Source organism: Trichomycterus rosablanca, chromosome 7 (assembly GCF_030014385.1).
Source record: "Trichomycterus rosablanca isolate fTriRos1 chromosome 7, fTriRos1.hap1, whole genome shotgun sequence".
Taxonomy (NCBI): Eukaryota; Metazoa; Chordata; class Actinopteri; order Siluriformes; family Trichomycteridae; genus Trichomycterus; species Trichomycterus rosablanca.
Window position 1 is genome coordinate 10,765,061 of NC_085994.1, and position 13,929 is coordinate 10,778,989.

The window sequence follows — 13,929 nt, forward strand, 5'->3', positions numbered from 1 at the left end:
CTCCCCTTGTCCCTCAGGGAAAGCCATGGTTCACTGCAGTATGGCCATACAGTCTGCATTTCACTGCAGCACAGAGATGAGAGCTCCATTACCTGCACCTTCTGGAGAGTTGCAAGCTACAGCAATCTGGTTTTAACTTGCAGCGCACTAGCTATTATCTTTTAAAAATGTACATAGTAGATTTATAAAATTAATAGAAATTGGGTTACTAATTTAAAAATCCAATACTATAAAATAATTGACAAAAGGCAAATGTTTGGTAATTCTAGCAGAGTCTGCTCCAACTGGATGGCATAGAACTAGGTAAGCCAAGCTTTTGTTTTTCTTCTTCGGGTTCTCTCCCAAGGACAAGACACAAGTTTCACTGTGTTTATCACAGACTTCTGAACCAGCCATTGTTGTACATTCTTGTCTGGAAATAGTTTCTCTTCTAGAAAAGATTACAACAGCTTTAAAAGTGCTAAAAAACAAGACAGAAAGTGCACCTGCAATAATCTGTTCAAAATTTGTGCTTGTTTGTGGACATTTTTGGAGTTGTTATTAAAATGCACACAGTCTGAAAGTTTATTTTACACTGAAATTGTTTGGCATAGAACTGACTGAAAAATAGCCAAAGGTGGTGTCAATCCTACACATGTAAAACTAACATTTCCATTTGTATTTTTAATAAAGGTGTCAATTTTGTGTCACTTGTTTTTAGGTTTAACAGGTACACAAGACTAAGGCCTTCCAGGTAGATCAGCAGGATGTCTTTAAGAAACTAGGATCTACAAAGTGTCCTTATTACCCTCCTGTCAAATCATCAAATATGTTACCCAAAGAGCATAATAGGTAAGGTTGTAAATATTACTGTACCAGCACATATGGGTGGGGTTTGCATTTCATAATAAAAAATTTTTTATTTCTTTCATGTGTGCATTTTATAGTAAATTATGCAACCTTAGACTAAAGGCATTGATGTAATGAATGACCTGTACTTGTTGGATAGCTGGGTTTGGAAATATTGATTGTGTCTGATGTAATGTGTTCAAAGTGTTGACCTGAGAGCACACTGTGATAGATCAGAGTCTCTTTGTAGTTTGTTAGCAGGATTGTTCTGATACTGAAATAAGGGCAAATTAGGAAATATTTGCCTCAGGATTTTACATTGGCAACTTTTTAAGTCTGTGGAGGGAAGTGAGTGAGTTGCATGTAGCTAAATGGATTAACTTTATTTTACTAAAATAGTTTTTAATAGTTCTATAAATCACTTCTATAATGATTCAAATTGCATAGGCCATAGTTTAGGGCAGGGGTGTCAAACTCATTTTCACCGAGGGCCACATCAGCATTATGGTGGCCCTCAAAGGGCCGATTGTAACGTATCCTGCTGTGATTGCAGTCACATTGCTGTTTTTCTTGGAGGCTGAATTCTGCATTTATATTGTCCTCCTTTACCACAGACACGGCCTCATAACACAAGAGACGCACCGGTTTCTCTTCCTGAAGCACTTGTTTTCACTTTCATTAAATTTCCTCCTCATGCTTAATTTTCTTACTTATCTTTTTGTACATTTTAGGATCATGTGTAAATACTGTATGTGTAACATCATCTACTGGCGGGATGTGTCACTTTGTAGGTCACAAAATCAGCATGTATTTTGAAAGATGCAGTTTATTTAGGATTTTACAGTGTATTTTTAAGACAATCATTCTGCCCTCACTAACAGTTTATCCCCCTTTCTCAGCTAGACAGACAGACAGACAGACAGCTCCCTTCAGAATACAGTCGGTTTATTTGCTCCCCAGCTGTGTGCATCAAAATTAAGTAAAAATACAAACAATAAAAACAATAAAGAACTTAATACAGTAAAAGCACACAGCTGTAGTCAAGTGTTACATCTGGTACAATATGAGATTTAACCAAATGTAAAATAACGAGTTAAAATTGTGTGTAAAGATACTAATTGCTATAGTAACGTAACAACAGTATTTAATTACGGTAAATTTGTAACTAAAACGCTGTGATATACTCACTAAACATTTACTAACAACTGAGAATATAAACGCCACTACTTACAGACAATGCTTGGGTATTATATTGCAATATAATTCTTTGTATTTATTTATTATTGTTTACATTACTGACTACGCTACCCCGCGTTCTTTTGCCGTAACAGTCACATGGCTTCTTAGCGAAGGTTAAAGTTAGTTGCCATGACTACGATGTCGCGTTGTCTCTTAAAGGCGCAGGAGCGCATTAAATTATAAGCGCGTCTCTGTAATATGGCATGCATTTGGGGCCAAAACGACTCGAACCATCACAAAGTCGTTTAAGCTCTCGCGGGCCGGATCAAATGACGCGGCGGGCCAGATCTGGCCCGCGGGCCGTGAGTTTGACGCCCCTGGTTTAGGGTCACATGAATCAGTACTGCTTGATATACCAAATACCTTACAACAACTGTATGTTGTTTTAGCTTGTGACTGACATCACTCTTTGAGCTCCACTACTTTATAGCAAGCACACTGAATATTAAAATTATTAAAAGTTGTTGGGATCCCTGCAAAGTTTATAATTATGTTTATAATGGTATATTTTAATATACTTGGTGCTGTTTAATAAATTAATTGTTCATCCCCTTAGACCAGTGCAATCTCAATTAAATGCAATTGGATTGATTCAATAAATGCAGTTAAATTTATTTAATAAATGTGTGATAAATGACAGGGATTCAATTTAAGACTCTGGTATTAAAACTCAATGTAAAATTATGATTGGTCGTATCCTTTCAATAAAGAAAAACAATTTCTGCACCACCTAAGCTAAGCTTGGTCAAACAGGTTTTTGTTAAAGAAATACAGATTGCATAACAGGGGTTTGGCAAAATGACATTATCTTAATGGAGCATAAATAAAATATGCAAGCAAAACCAGAGAAAATTGTTTGTTAAATACAAATTAGTCAAACTTTTCTCCACAAATTTGCATTGCTGTTTAATTGCTGAAGTTCAGAAGAGGTGGTGCTTTAACTATAACTTTAAACTGTACCGGGTAGCGTCAGTCTAGAGACAGGATTTGATGATGGAATTGCATTAATTATTTGTGTATTTACTAAATGATAATTGTGTGCACAGGGCTTGGGTGGCACAGCAGTCTATTACGCTGGCCCACCACTGCTGACACCTGGGTTTGAATCCCAGCGGTGTTATCAGCTGAGTGACCATCTACACACTGACGTAATTGGATACATCTGAGGATTGGGTTTGGGCGACGCCCTGCAATAAATTGCTATTTGTGTACGTTTACATTTACAGCAGCAACTTACAATTGTGTTTCAAACATTCTAAGCAATTAAAGATTAAGGGCCTTGCTTAAGGGCCCAACAGTGGTAAAATGTGGGGCTGAGCAGATGTGGGGCTTAAGTCAGTGACCTTCTGATTATTACTTCAGTACCATAAAGCTGCCACTGCCCACATGGCAGGGTATTCCTGCATTTCTAAGTGGAGCCAGAACGCAACCATGACCAGGGTTGATAAAAGTGGTTGATAAAAATTAAATAAAAAGAAATTAATAATTGAAAATGAAGGAATGTACTATTTGGGTGTCAGGAAAGCTTAATAACAACATATTAGAACATGATGGCCAGCAATCGCATTTATAAAGCAGACATAATGCTATATTGTTATAAATATACCTTTTTCAGCTTAAATCTACCCATGTACTCTTTGCAATTTAAGGTGATGGGTAAAGTTTCTGACTTGACCATGTTTTTATTGTATTTACACATCACTTTGTTATTTGGGACACACCCTTTTGTTTTACATTGGCAGTTATTGCTATTTGCTAACTATTACACTGCTACTAACTAATAAACTTGTAGTGTTTACAGAATGAATGGAATTTGTATATGAGTATCTGTTTATGTTATTATATCTTTACCCCTGTCATTAAGCCAAATGTTCAGAAAATATCTTGATAACTGCAGTTAAATGTAGGTCATGTTAACCAAACTGTCACACCAGCAGAGACGTGACAAAAGTCCTAGCAGGGGGCTAGTTTTAATTAAATTCTACTAGCTTATTTATTTATGGAAAGCGTGTTATTCTGTAATAATTTAAAGCTCAGAGGTGACTGGCTAAAGCTCCGGAGAGCACGCATTGCTATTTAAGCTGGAGCTTCATGCATCACTAAACCTGCTTTTAAGTGTTAAAATTTGACTTTTGTTCTATGTTAATAAATTTGACCCAAGTGGCAATCCAAATAGAATGTCTTTAAAGAACTAAATGTCTGTAAAGTCAGGTGTACTTTTAACTGTAAATTACATGTGGGTGTTGCAATGTAGTTTAAGGAGAGCTGTAGCTCACAGCAGTGACTTTCCTATTCTTTACACATACAAACACACACACACACACACTTCAGGGCATGCAGCTAAAAGCACATGTGCAAAAAATTGCTTAAAACACAGGAGCAGTTCATTGTTCTCTAATCCATTAAGCAGATTTGTTGTTGGCCTCTTAGCATGTCAGATACTGCATAACAGCAGCTTTCCAATTGAGGTTACTGGATCAATCAGTATTGGCAGTGGTCAAATCCAGTGTCTGGGGGCCAGTGATAGCTCAGTGGTTAAGGTACTGGACTAGTAAACAGAAGGTTGCCGGTTCAAGCCCCGCCACCACCAAGTTGCCACTGTTGGGTCCCTGAGCAAGGTTCTTAACCCTCAATTGCTCATTGTGTTCCACTCAGTGTGTAAGTCGCTTTGGATGAAAGCGTCTGCTAAATGCTGAAAATGTAAATGGCTGTGGCTGTATCCAGCTATTACTATGATCATATGAATATGAATCACACAGTCATGCTAAAATACTTGTGTGATCAACTTTCCACTCACTAAATAAATAATTAGCTAACTTGACAGTTTGTGATAGTGTTTTAGGACAGGCACTACAACATATTACTGATTTTCCAGCCTCCTTTCAACTGTTTTGCATGTCCCTTACAATGTTGTCATTATAATTTAGAAATACATCAGAGGACAATATTAATATTCCCAACAGTTATGATTTCCTTTAACTAAACTGATGTGGATTTAGTTTGTGTTTTTGCCACTTTGTAAATGCCAAAAATAAGGTACTAAATCAGCAAACACCAAAGGTAAATCTACCCTATTTTAGGTAAACTAAAAAAAAAAACTGAAAACGAAAATAGAAATGTTTTCCTTCAAAAAGTTACAAAATGACAAGAGAAATGTTATATTGTCTATGAGAGCCATTATCTTGTGAAATGTAAACAAAGCAGCACAAGAGAGTCTGGGAAATGTAGTCAGTGAAACATGATGATGGCGGTAATACAACAGTGAAGTATGTGACCTCCAGTGTTATTAAACTAAACATTCATTTAGAGATGGTAATCACAATTTCTTTAGTGTTGTTTCATTAAAGAAAACCTTTTTAATAGCAAAACTAAATAATAACTATAAAATAATAAAATGTAATATTTTGTCATCAAAATGTATAATGAAGTGTAATTTTACTTTAAAGAAAAAAGACAAAAGCTATTTGGACAGACATGTACATGTATTTGTTCTATCTTGGTTATTATAAAGCTATGCTGTTTTACGAGTGCAGGTCACACCTTCAGCTGTAGTGATTGAAGAGAGATTAAGAGACGGTAATAGGAGGGAGGGGCATTCTTGACAACACTGGGCTGGAATTCAGGATGGGTCCCTATTTGTGCTATTCAGCCAAATTTTCCGCCCTTATTTATTTATTTATTTATTTATTTATTAAGAGCTGTGGAGAGAATGGGGAGGACGTGGGTGTGACGATTAATGGTACCATTTTCAGATGTAGTTGCATGAATGGCATTGAATAAAAAAACTACTCTGTATATGGATTAAAAGTCTCAGGTTTAAATCAGTTTAACCCCTACAATTAGCTCACTATATAATGAAACATCATCAAATTTGGCCATCGTGTAGTTAAATCCCTATTGCTATGCTAATTGTGCAGCATACAAGTCTAACCTGCAAGATTAGCTATTTACTTTCAGTTTATGGTATGTTACATTTTTAACATGATGTATCCTCCACAAAATGTCATTATTTGCAGTGCTTTGTAAGCCTAACATACTGGGTAAACCTTGCTGTTTAATTTAGGTATGTTTACCCTGGATTTACATTTTAAACATGTTCTGCAGGTCACAAAAACAAGAGTAAACAATTAGGAACAATAATGTTTGGCTATTTGTAATAACTCAAATGTAATGTAATTGTAGGGCATTAAAACAACAACTCTGAGAAAGTGTAGAGAAAATTGGATCAATGACGTCATTGTGTTTTTATCAAGTAGGAATATAATTTATCTAATTTTTTTACACAGCCATCACATTTATTAATCATGCACTTTTATATTTAAAGTCAACACACTGATTCTTTAAAGTTAAGCTTTTATTGTAGCTATAATGTTTTGTAGTATTTTGTGTTCTTTTTAGTGTATTACCAAACCCTAGTAGTTTATTTAGTAGTTTTACTGTTAGCTTCTACATTGACCTTGTCTGCCACACATCACACTACAAAAAGTCATAAAAGTGGAAAAAGATTGCTTAACTTTTTCCACTTGCAGTTACTGAGTAAGTTTCTGTACCTATGATCAGGTTTTATAATTACTAGGGATGTCCCGATCACGTTTTTTTGTTCCCGATCCCGATCTTTAATTTTGATCCCGATCCGATACCGATTCTCAAACCGATACTTGTATTTCTAGATATTGTCTAGATAAGAACTAGATAACACTGTTTACACAGTGCACACTTCAAGTACATTACAGTTATTCAAATTAATCCAATGTATATGTTCAACAACTGAATAGCTCTGCAGTGCTGTAGGAAAAAAATTGCCTGCATCCAAGCTATTGCTTAATGTTATTTTACAAAATAAAAGTAAACAAACCTAGTGCAGCATTGTAGTAAAAATGAAGTGAGATAATTACAGTTTCACTTTGAACTTTATATTCAAAGAACATAAATCTGTTTAATGCAGTGATACACCAAAAATTAACAAAAATCTCCACTCACAAGTGGTGTAGCAGCTTAACTTGAATATAAAAAAACAAATAAGTTACTTAACAGCATTACAGTAAAACCTGAATACCAAAATAAAATGGAAAGTCACTCTTTTGTTATGAAGGAAAGTCAGTTCTTAAAGTGCTTGTATTGTGACAATGGTTTGATGGACGGGTCTACGCAAAGTGAGTGTGTTTTGACCCTTTGGGGCTTCCATAGTGCATGGAATAGCGTGCTCGGCTCTGGCTGTCCGCTATTCGGAACAGAAGAAGTTAATAAAGTGTTTTGCTCCCGACAATTTGTGAATATACCATGTATTTATTTCTTTATTAAGCGAGTGCATCACTACGACGCTCGGTTACATAACTAAGCCAATCAGAGAGCTTGATACTGAGATGTCGTTCAGTCTTGTAACACGTAAACTCGTAAAAGCTGTATGTTATGGTCCTGAAGTTTTCATACTCGGATTAAAAGTTATTGTTTTGTAAACCGGAGTGATCCTCGACTCACACACCATATAAACAGTAAAATTCTACAGTAATGAACGCAGCTCTGCTCCTACCGCCTCGTGAAACGCTCGCATTGCAGACATTACACGTCGCTGTTGGACTCGTTTCACTTTCCAATTTAAAGTATTTCCACACAGCGGACATGCTGACGTAAAACAAAAGATCGGGTTATGATCGGCATTAGTAAAGCCGATTTCCGATCAGTTAAAAATGACTTGATTGGCCCCGATCCCGATATGTGAGATCGGATCGGGACAGCCCTAATAATTACCTAAATCAACTTCCAAATAAATGCATTTTACTAAGAAAAGTGTCATGTCAGTCTAACTAAGATAGGTAAATACACTGCATGTGACCTGGTAGTATAGTAACCACAGTACACATTGCTTCCATTACAGACATCACCACAAAATGCTACACAAAAACTTATCATAAGTCATAATAGTATTTTAATAGAATAGAGTAAATATGGTGAAATATGACTAAAACAATACTAAAACTACATAAAAAGTCAAAAACTAAATAAACTGCTGAAACTAAATCTGTTTCCCAAAACTACCAAAAACATTTCTGTTTCTACACTATTCAAAATTAAGTCAATAATTAAAGCACACACATGTGTGGAGATTACACAGCATCAAGGGAAACATAAATGTTAAGAGAAGACTTTACTCTCAATAGCCAGGTAACTAAATTTTGAGAGTAGACAAAATCCTCAAACATACGTCTCAAATAACATAGGACTGTTTTTTATTTTAAAAAGTAGGTTAAAGTTAATGCCTTTCCTGTCTAATCTTTTTAAATGTACCCTAATAAAATTTTGAAAGATTTCAAAATTGTGAGTTAATCAGAGGAATTGTAGATGAGTTTTTTCAGGACAGTGGGCCCAAGTTTAACCACAACATTACAAAAAGTAAATTCTTTTATGCTATAGATTACAACAAATCATATTTGTGGTGTCTAAAAATTTTCATCATGCTTGTAAATGTTTTAAACACATGCTATTTATCAATATATTTGTCTGAAATTAAAATATTCAGATATTTAATAGTATATTTAATACAAACAAGTGGTTAAATACTTTTCTCAGCGCTGTGTAGCTGCTCGATGTCTTGTATTACAGGCTTCTGGTATGTAAGCAGTGAGTAAAATACCTCCAGTAGGTATTTAAATCCCACCATGAGGTCTAGTACTAAACTCATGCTTAATATTGGGACAATCCTCTTGGCAAAATATTGTAACCCAGCTTTTGACAATTGTATTCATATTGCAGATCTCCAGGTCCGGAGCTAATTAATGAGCTGTTAATTTCAAGTAGCTGACCACTCTTTATTTTTTATGATAATAATGACATTCATTAATTCATTGTCTGTTTTACTACTGCCTTATCCTGGTCTGGGTCATGGTCAGTTTGATTTAATGGGCGAAAGGCACTTTGGTCCATATAATGTGACTGTGCATTACCATTGGCAGAAAAAAAGAAACATTTGATATATGATTATCTGAGTTTGTACTGATCTCTCATGCTCGTTACTGGTTCGATACTAAATGAGTATTACTGTGTTTTCAGTGAGGGCAAAGCAGTCAAATCCACCAAGAATGAGCCGAAGGTCGAAGCTGCCAAAATAGAAGAGAAGCCTATGGGTAGTTATGTTGACCCACCAGATGGAGGATGGGGCTGGATGGTAGTTCTGCACTGCTTTCTGGTACTTACAGCAAGATATTACTCATTGTGTGGTGTCCACGTACATATGGCCCTACTGCATGCCTTCAGCAGACTCATGTGCTAAGTAAACTTTCAGGATTTTAAATATTAAGAATCGTTGTTCTGTAGCTTTGTTCTTTTTTTCCTGGTGACCAGGTCAACATGCTGGTGATGGGGACTTTGAAGACTTTTGGCATCTTCTTTGTGGTGCTGCAGGATGACTTCGGTGGCTCATCCGAGAGCATCAGCTGGATCGGCTCCATCATGTCCAGCATCAGGCTCTCAGGAGGTAGACCTGCTGTCCTCTATCACAACCACCCCTTATTCGAGGCCAAACAGTTCCGCCTATTTCTGTAGCACTCGATGCATCCAGGAACTCAGACGAATATGAGTGTGACATAGCCTTACACGAAGTACAAGGTACAGTTCCTTGTCTAGATGTTGGAACTGTAAAGTCGCACACCTAAAATGGCTTAGCAACTATAAATAAGATGCTAGCAACCTGGATCTGTAGCTTGCATGTGTTCTTCAGTTCTTTGCACTGGTTCTTGGTTTTAATATTACGCAGGATTGTAACAAACCTTACAAGAGTCCCATTGTTCCTGACCCTCAGGTCCTCTGGCCTCTGTAGCCTGTGCTAAGCTGGGGAACAGAGTGACCTCCATTGGGGGAGCAATTCTGGTTACTGCAGGCTTTCTCATCAGCATCTTTGCTACCAGCATCATGTACCTGTACATCAGCATGGGGCTGGTGGTGGGTAAGTGTTACATCTTTACATGATGTGCCATGGACAATGTCTCTTACAATATAGGTTCTGGATGATGCTAAGAGGATGACGAAGAACACCTTTACTTGTTATATATACATACATTGTATGGAAGCTGGGGTCAGAACACAGGGTCAGTCATTGTTTGGCACCCGTGGAGCAGTGTTAAGAGCCTTGCCAGTGTTAAGGGCACAACAGTGGCTGCTTAGCAGATATATTATGTATACAGGTCTATACATATTATATGTACATCATGTATTTAATGTAAAGAGGCAGCCTTATTTAACAGTGATAAAAAGGTGGACAATGTCTCTAAATACCTCTAAGGTGCCCCTAAAATGATAGTGGTACTGCAGCCTATTTAAGTATCTTGTCTGCAGCTTGTCTTTTAAGTATGAATTTAGGAATAGGCTAGGTTTTCACTGAAGGTGTTTTAGCTTCACTCACTTCTAACAGGTGTGTAAAATTAATAATATAAAATCAAACATTTGCTTCAAACCTTGTGGCAACAGTTTAACTATATTTAGTTTTAGAATAGAATGGCCAGCAAGCTGATGGTTCAACATCCACATACTTTGTTATAAAGTGTATTTATTATAACTTGTAGATTTTATAAATGTGAAATAAATACATTAAATAAGAATGTGTCAGATATTACAGCCTTATAATTTATCATAAGATAAAATATATTTATGTTCTCTTTTTTTGATCAGGTCTTGGCTTTGCACTCCTGTACCAAGCCTCCTCTGTTGTAACTGCCACCTATTTCCGAAAGAGGTTAGCAACGGCATACTCCATTGGCCGCTCTGGCATGGGTTTGACCTTCGCTCTAGCCCCCTTTACCCAGCTGCTCCTGGATCTGTATGCATGGCAAGGTAAATATCCGATGACTCCATTCATTGGCAGACTTTTTTTTGGTTTTACATTTCTATTACATAAAAATTTTGCAAAGATCTATAGATATCTAGCAGAAATCTGTACATATCATTGATTCATTTATTGATTTATTTAAAACTTGAAATTACGTGTTGATGCCTGATTAGAAAAATCAATAACTTCCTGTGGGGAAGTTACAGTCTTCAGATTTATCACCATTCTTGTTTAAATGGTTATTTCTCTGGGGTAAATTAACCTAAATAAAACTATACTAAAAGTATAGGAAATAATATAACCACCAGTTAAAGTTATTTATTCTATAAAAATTAAAGAAAAGAAGAAATTAACTTTTGCCAACATAATACACCGTCTTCTTATGTAATAAAAGAAATTAGAAGATTCAAGCAAGGATTCTGAGAGAAATTTTGAATATATTCTTTAGGCTCCTAGGTCCTCATTTGTGGACACTCCTCTTTAACTTACTCACAGGTTTAAATGAGGCTCATGGCCAAACCTAAATTCTTTGGTCATGTAGCCCATTTTGAACAATTCTGGGTAAATCCCTGCTTAAAGCATATGCCATAACATATAGATTTAGTTCTGTTGGTTCTTGATGTCTTGGATCCTACCAGGGCTACTGGAGAAGAAAATCCCCATCGTCACACATTGTTCTGTACCTACTTATCAGTACAGATTAGGTTATTTTGTGTAACTGCTGTGCATGGAAGAAAAATTACAAGCAGGTTCATTACATGTGTGTAGATATTTTATAGCCATTGCCTGATTAATAAACATCAATACTTTTTTGCCACATTTGATTTGTACGTTCTTTAATATTATTCATGTTGATGAATGACATAATTATATGTACTTTTTGATTCTTTTGCTAGGACAATTTAACTTCACGTAAAGGTTTATTTGTAATTTTTTTGTATAGTATTTAGCATTTTTCTTGACTTTTCTAGCCATCGTATCATTTTGAATTTGACTATGTAAAATGTGAAAGGCATAATGTTGATGAGCTTTAAGATAAGCTTTAATTCCGATTCTATGTTTACATTTCAGAATCAGCACAAAAAGCATACTATTGAACTGATGTGCTTGTCCTTGTACAGGAGCTCTGTTGATTTTGGGTGGTCTGATGTTGAACTTGGTGGCCTCTGGAATGCTGCTACGACCCATCTATGTATGGCCTCCTGCCTGCCCTAAGCCTTCCTCACCCAGCAAAGATCTGCCTCTTCAGACAGAAAAGGAACCTTTTGAAAACAGTCGAAATGTCGCTGCATCCATGTCTAATGGCATTTCTAAGGATACACTCATCATCGAGAACTCATCCACTGAGCAGAAAAGCCTTAAGGATGTGGAACTAACAAACTTGGTTAAAAATGGTGTGAATGATTTGGACAATTGCCAAGTACAGGTTTATCTGGAAAGAAGTAACAAATCAGCTATGGATTTGAAATTGCTAGAAAAGACCAGCATATGTAAAGTTTTGGACTACTCTCTTTTAAAGAATCCTTTCTTTTGCATCTATACCTGGTCCCTCGTCTTTAGTCAGCTTGCCTACTTTATCCCCTACTTTCACCTGTCAGCGCGAGCCAGGACTTTGGACATTGATGCCATGGATGCATCATTCATTATATCTGTGGCAGGTAAGTGTTTTGTAGAGATAAATATTCCTTAAAGTATCTTAAGGCAGTCTGTAATCAAACTTTATAGATTTAATGGCAAGATTTACAAAGAATTCAAAGAATCAGCAATTCTGAAAAAGAGTCAGATGTGTAATTATAAGCTGTGTCCCAAACCACTGTTCTTCCAAATAGTATGGCAAATTCACAATTAACCATATTTGATGTATTATTTAATACATAATAAGGTGCAGTTTGGGATGCAGTTATACAATCACATAAATGCACTACACAGCATGCAAACATCGGATCTGATTTAATAAAGCCTGCAAAACCAGTACGACTAAGTTAGAGTCATGCCTGAAAAAGGCATGGCTAAATCACTTAATCACAGTGGTGAATTCTACAGTGGGGCCAAAAAGTATTTAGTCAGCCACTGATTGTGCAAGTTCTCCTACTTAGAAAGATGAGAGAGGTCTGTAATTTTCATCATAGGTACACTTCAACTATGAGAGACAAAATGAGAAAAAAAAATCCAGGAAATCACATTATAGGATTTTTTAAAGAATTTATTTGTAAATTATGGTGGAAAATAAGTATTTGGTCAATAACAAAAATTTAATTCAATACTTTGTAACATAACCTTTGTTGGCAATGACAGAGGTCAAACGTTTCCTGTAAGTCTTCACCAGGTTTGCACACACTGTAGCTGGTATTTTGGCCCATTCCTCCATGCAGATCTCCTCTAGAGCAGTGATGTTTTGGGGCTGTCGCTGGGCAACACGGACTTTCAACTCCCTCCACATGGCTAGGCCACTCCAGGACCTTTTTACGGAGCCACTCCTTCGTTGCCCGAGCGGTGTGTTTGCGATCATTGTCATGCTGGAAGACCCAGCCATGTTCCATCTTCAATGCTCTCACTGATGGAAGGAGGTTTTGGCTTAAAATCTCACGATACAAGACCCCGTTCATTCTTCCCTTAACACGGATCAGTCGTCCTGTCCCCTTTGCAGAAAAACAGCCCCAAAGCATGATGTTTCCACCCCCATGCTTCACAGTAGGTATGGTGTTCTTGGGATGCAACACAGCATTCTTCTTCCTCCAAACACGACGAGTTGGGTTTTTACCAAAAAATTCCATTTTGGTTTCATCTGACCACATGATATTCTTCCAATCCTCTTCTGGATCATCCATATGCTCTCTGGCAAACTTCAGACGGGCCTGGACATGTATTGGCTTAAGCAGGGGGACACGCCTGGCACTGCAGGATTTGAGTCCCTCTCGGCGTAGTGTGTTACTGATGGTAGCCTTTGTTACTTTGGTCCCAGCTCTCTGCAGGTCATTCATCAGGTCCCTCCGTGTAGTTCTGGGATTTTTGCTCACCGTTCTCATTATCATTTTGACCCCACA

General features: G+C 36.8%; 1 protein-coding gene across 2 annotated transcripts in view; it reads left to right on the plus strand.

Moving 5' to 3' along the window:
- Positions 1–110: 110 nt before the first annotated feature.
- Positions 111–13,929, plus strand: part of slc16a4 (solute carrier family 16 member 4) — a 31,467-nt gene continuing 17,648 nt past the window's right edge. For both annotated transcript variants that reach the window (XM_062998970.1, XM_062998971.1), the window contains exons 1-7: positions 111–303; positions 701–831; positions 9,115–9,250; positions 9,406–9,538; positions 9,863–10,006; positions 10,729–10,890; positions 12,007–12,543. In XM_062998970.1, coding sequence (XP_062855040.1) covers positions 809–831; positions 9,115–9,250; positions 9,406–9,538; positions 9,863–10,006; positions 10,729–10,890; positions 12,007–12,543 — 1,135 coding nt within the window. In that variant the 5' untranslated portion in view covers positions 111–303; positions 701–808. The remainder of the gene's footprint in view (positions 304–700; positions 832–9,114; positions 9,251–9,405; positions 9,539–9,862; positions 10,007–10,728; positions 10,891–12,006; positions 12,544–13,929) is intronic.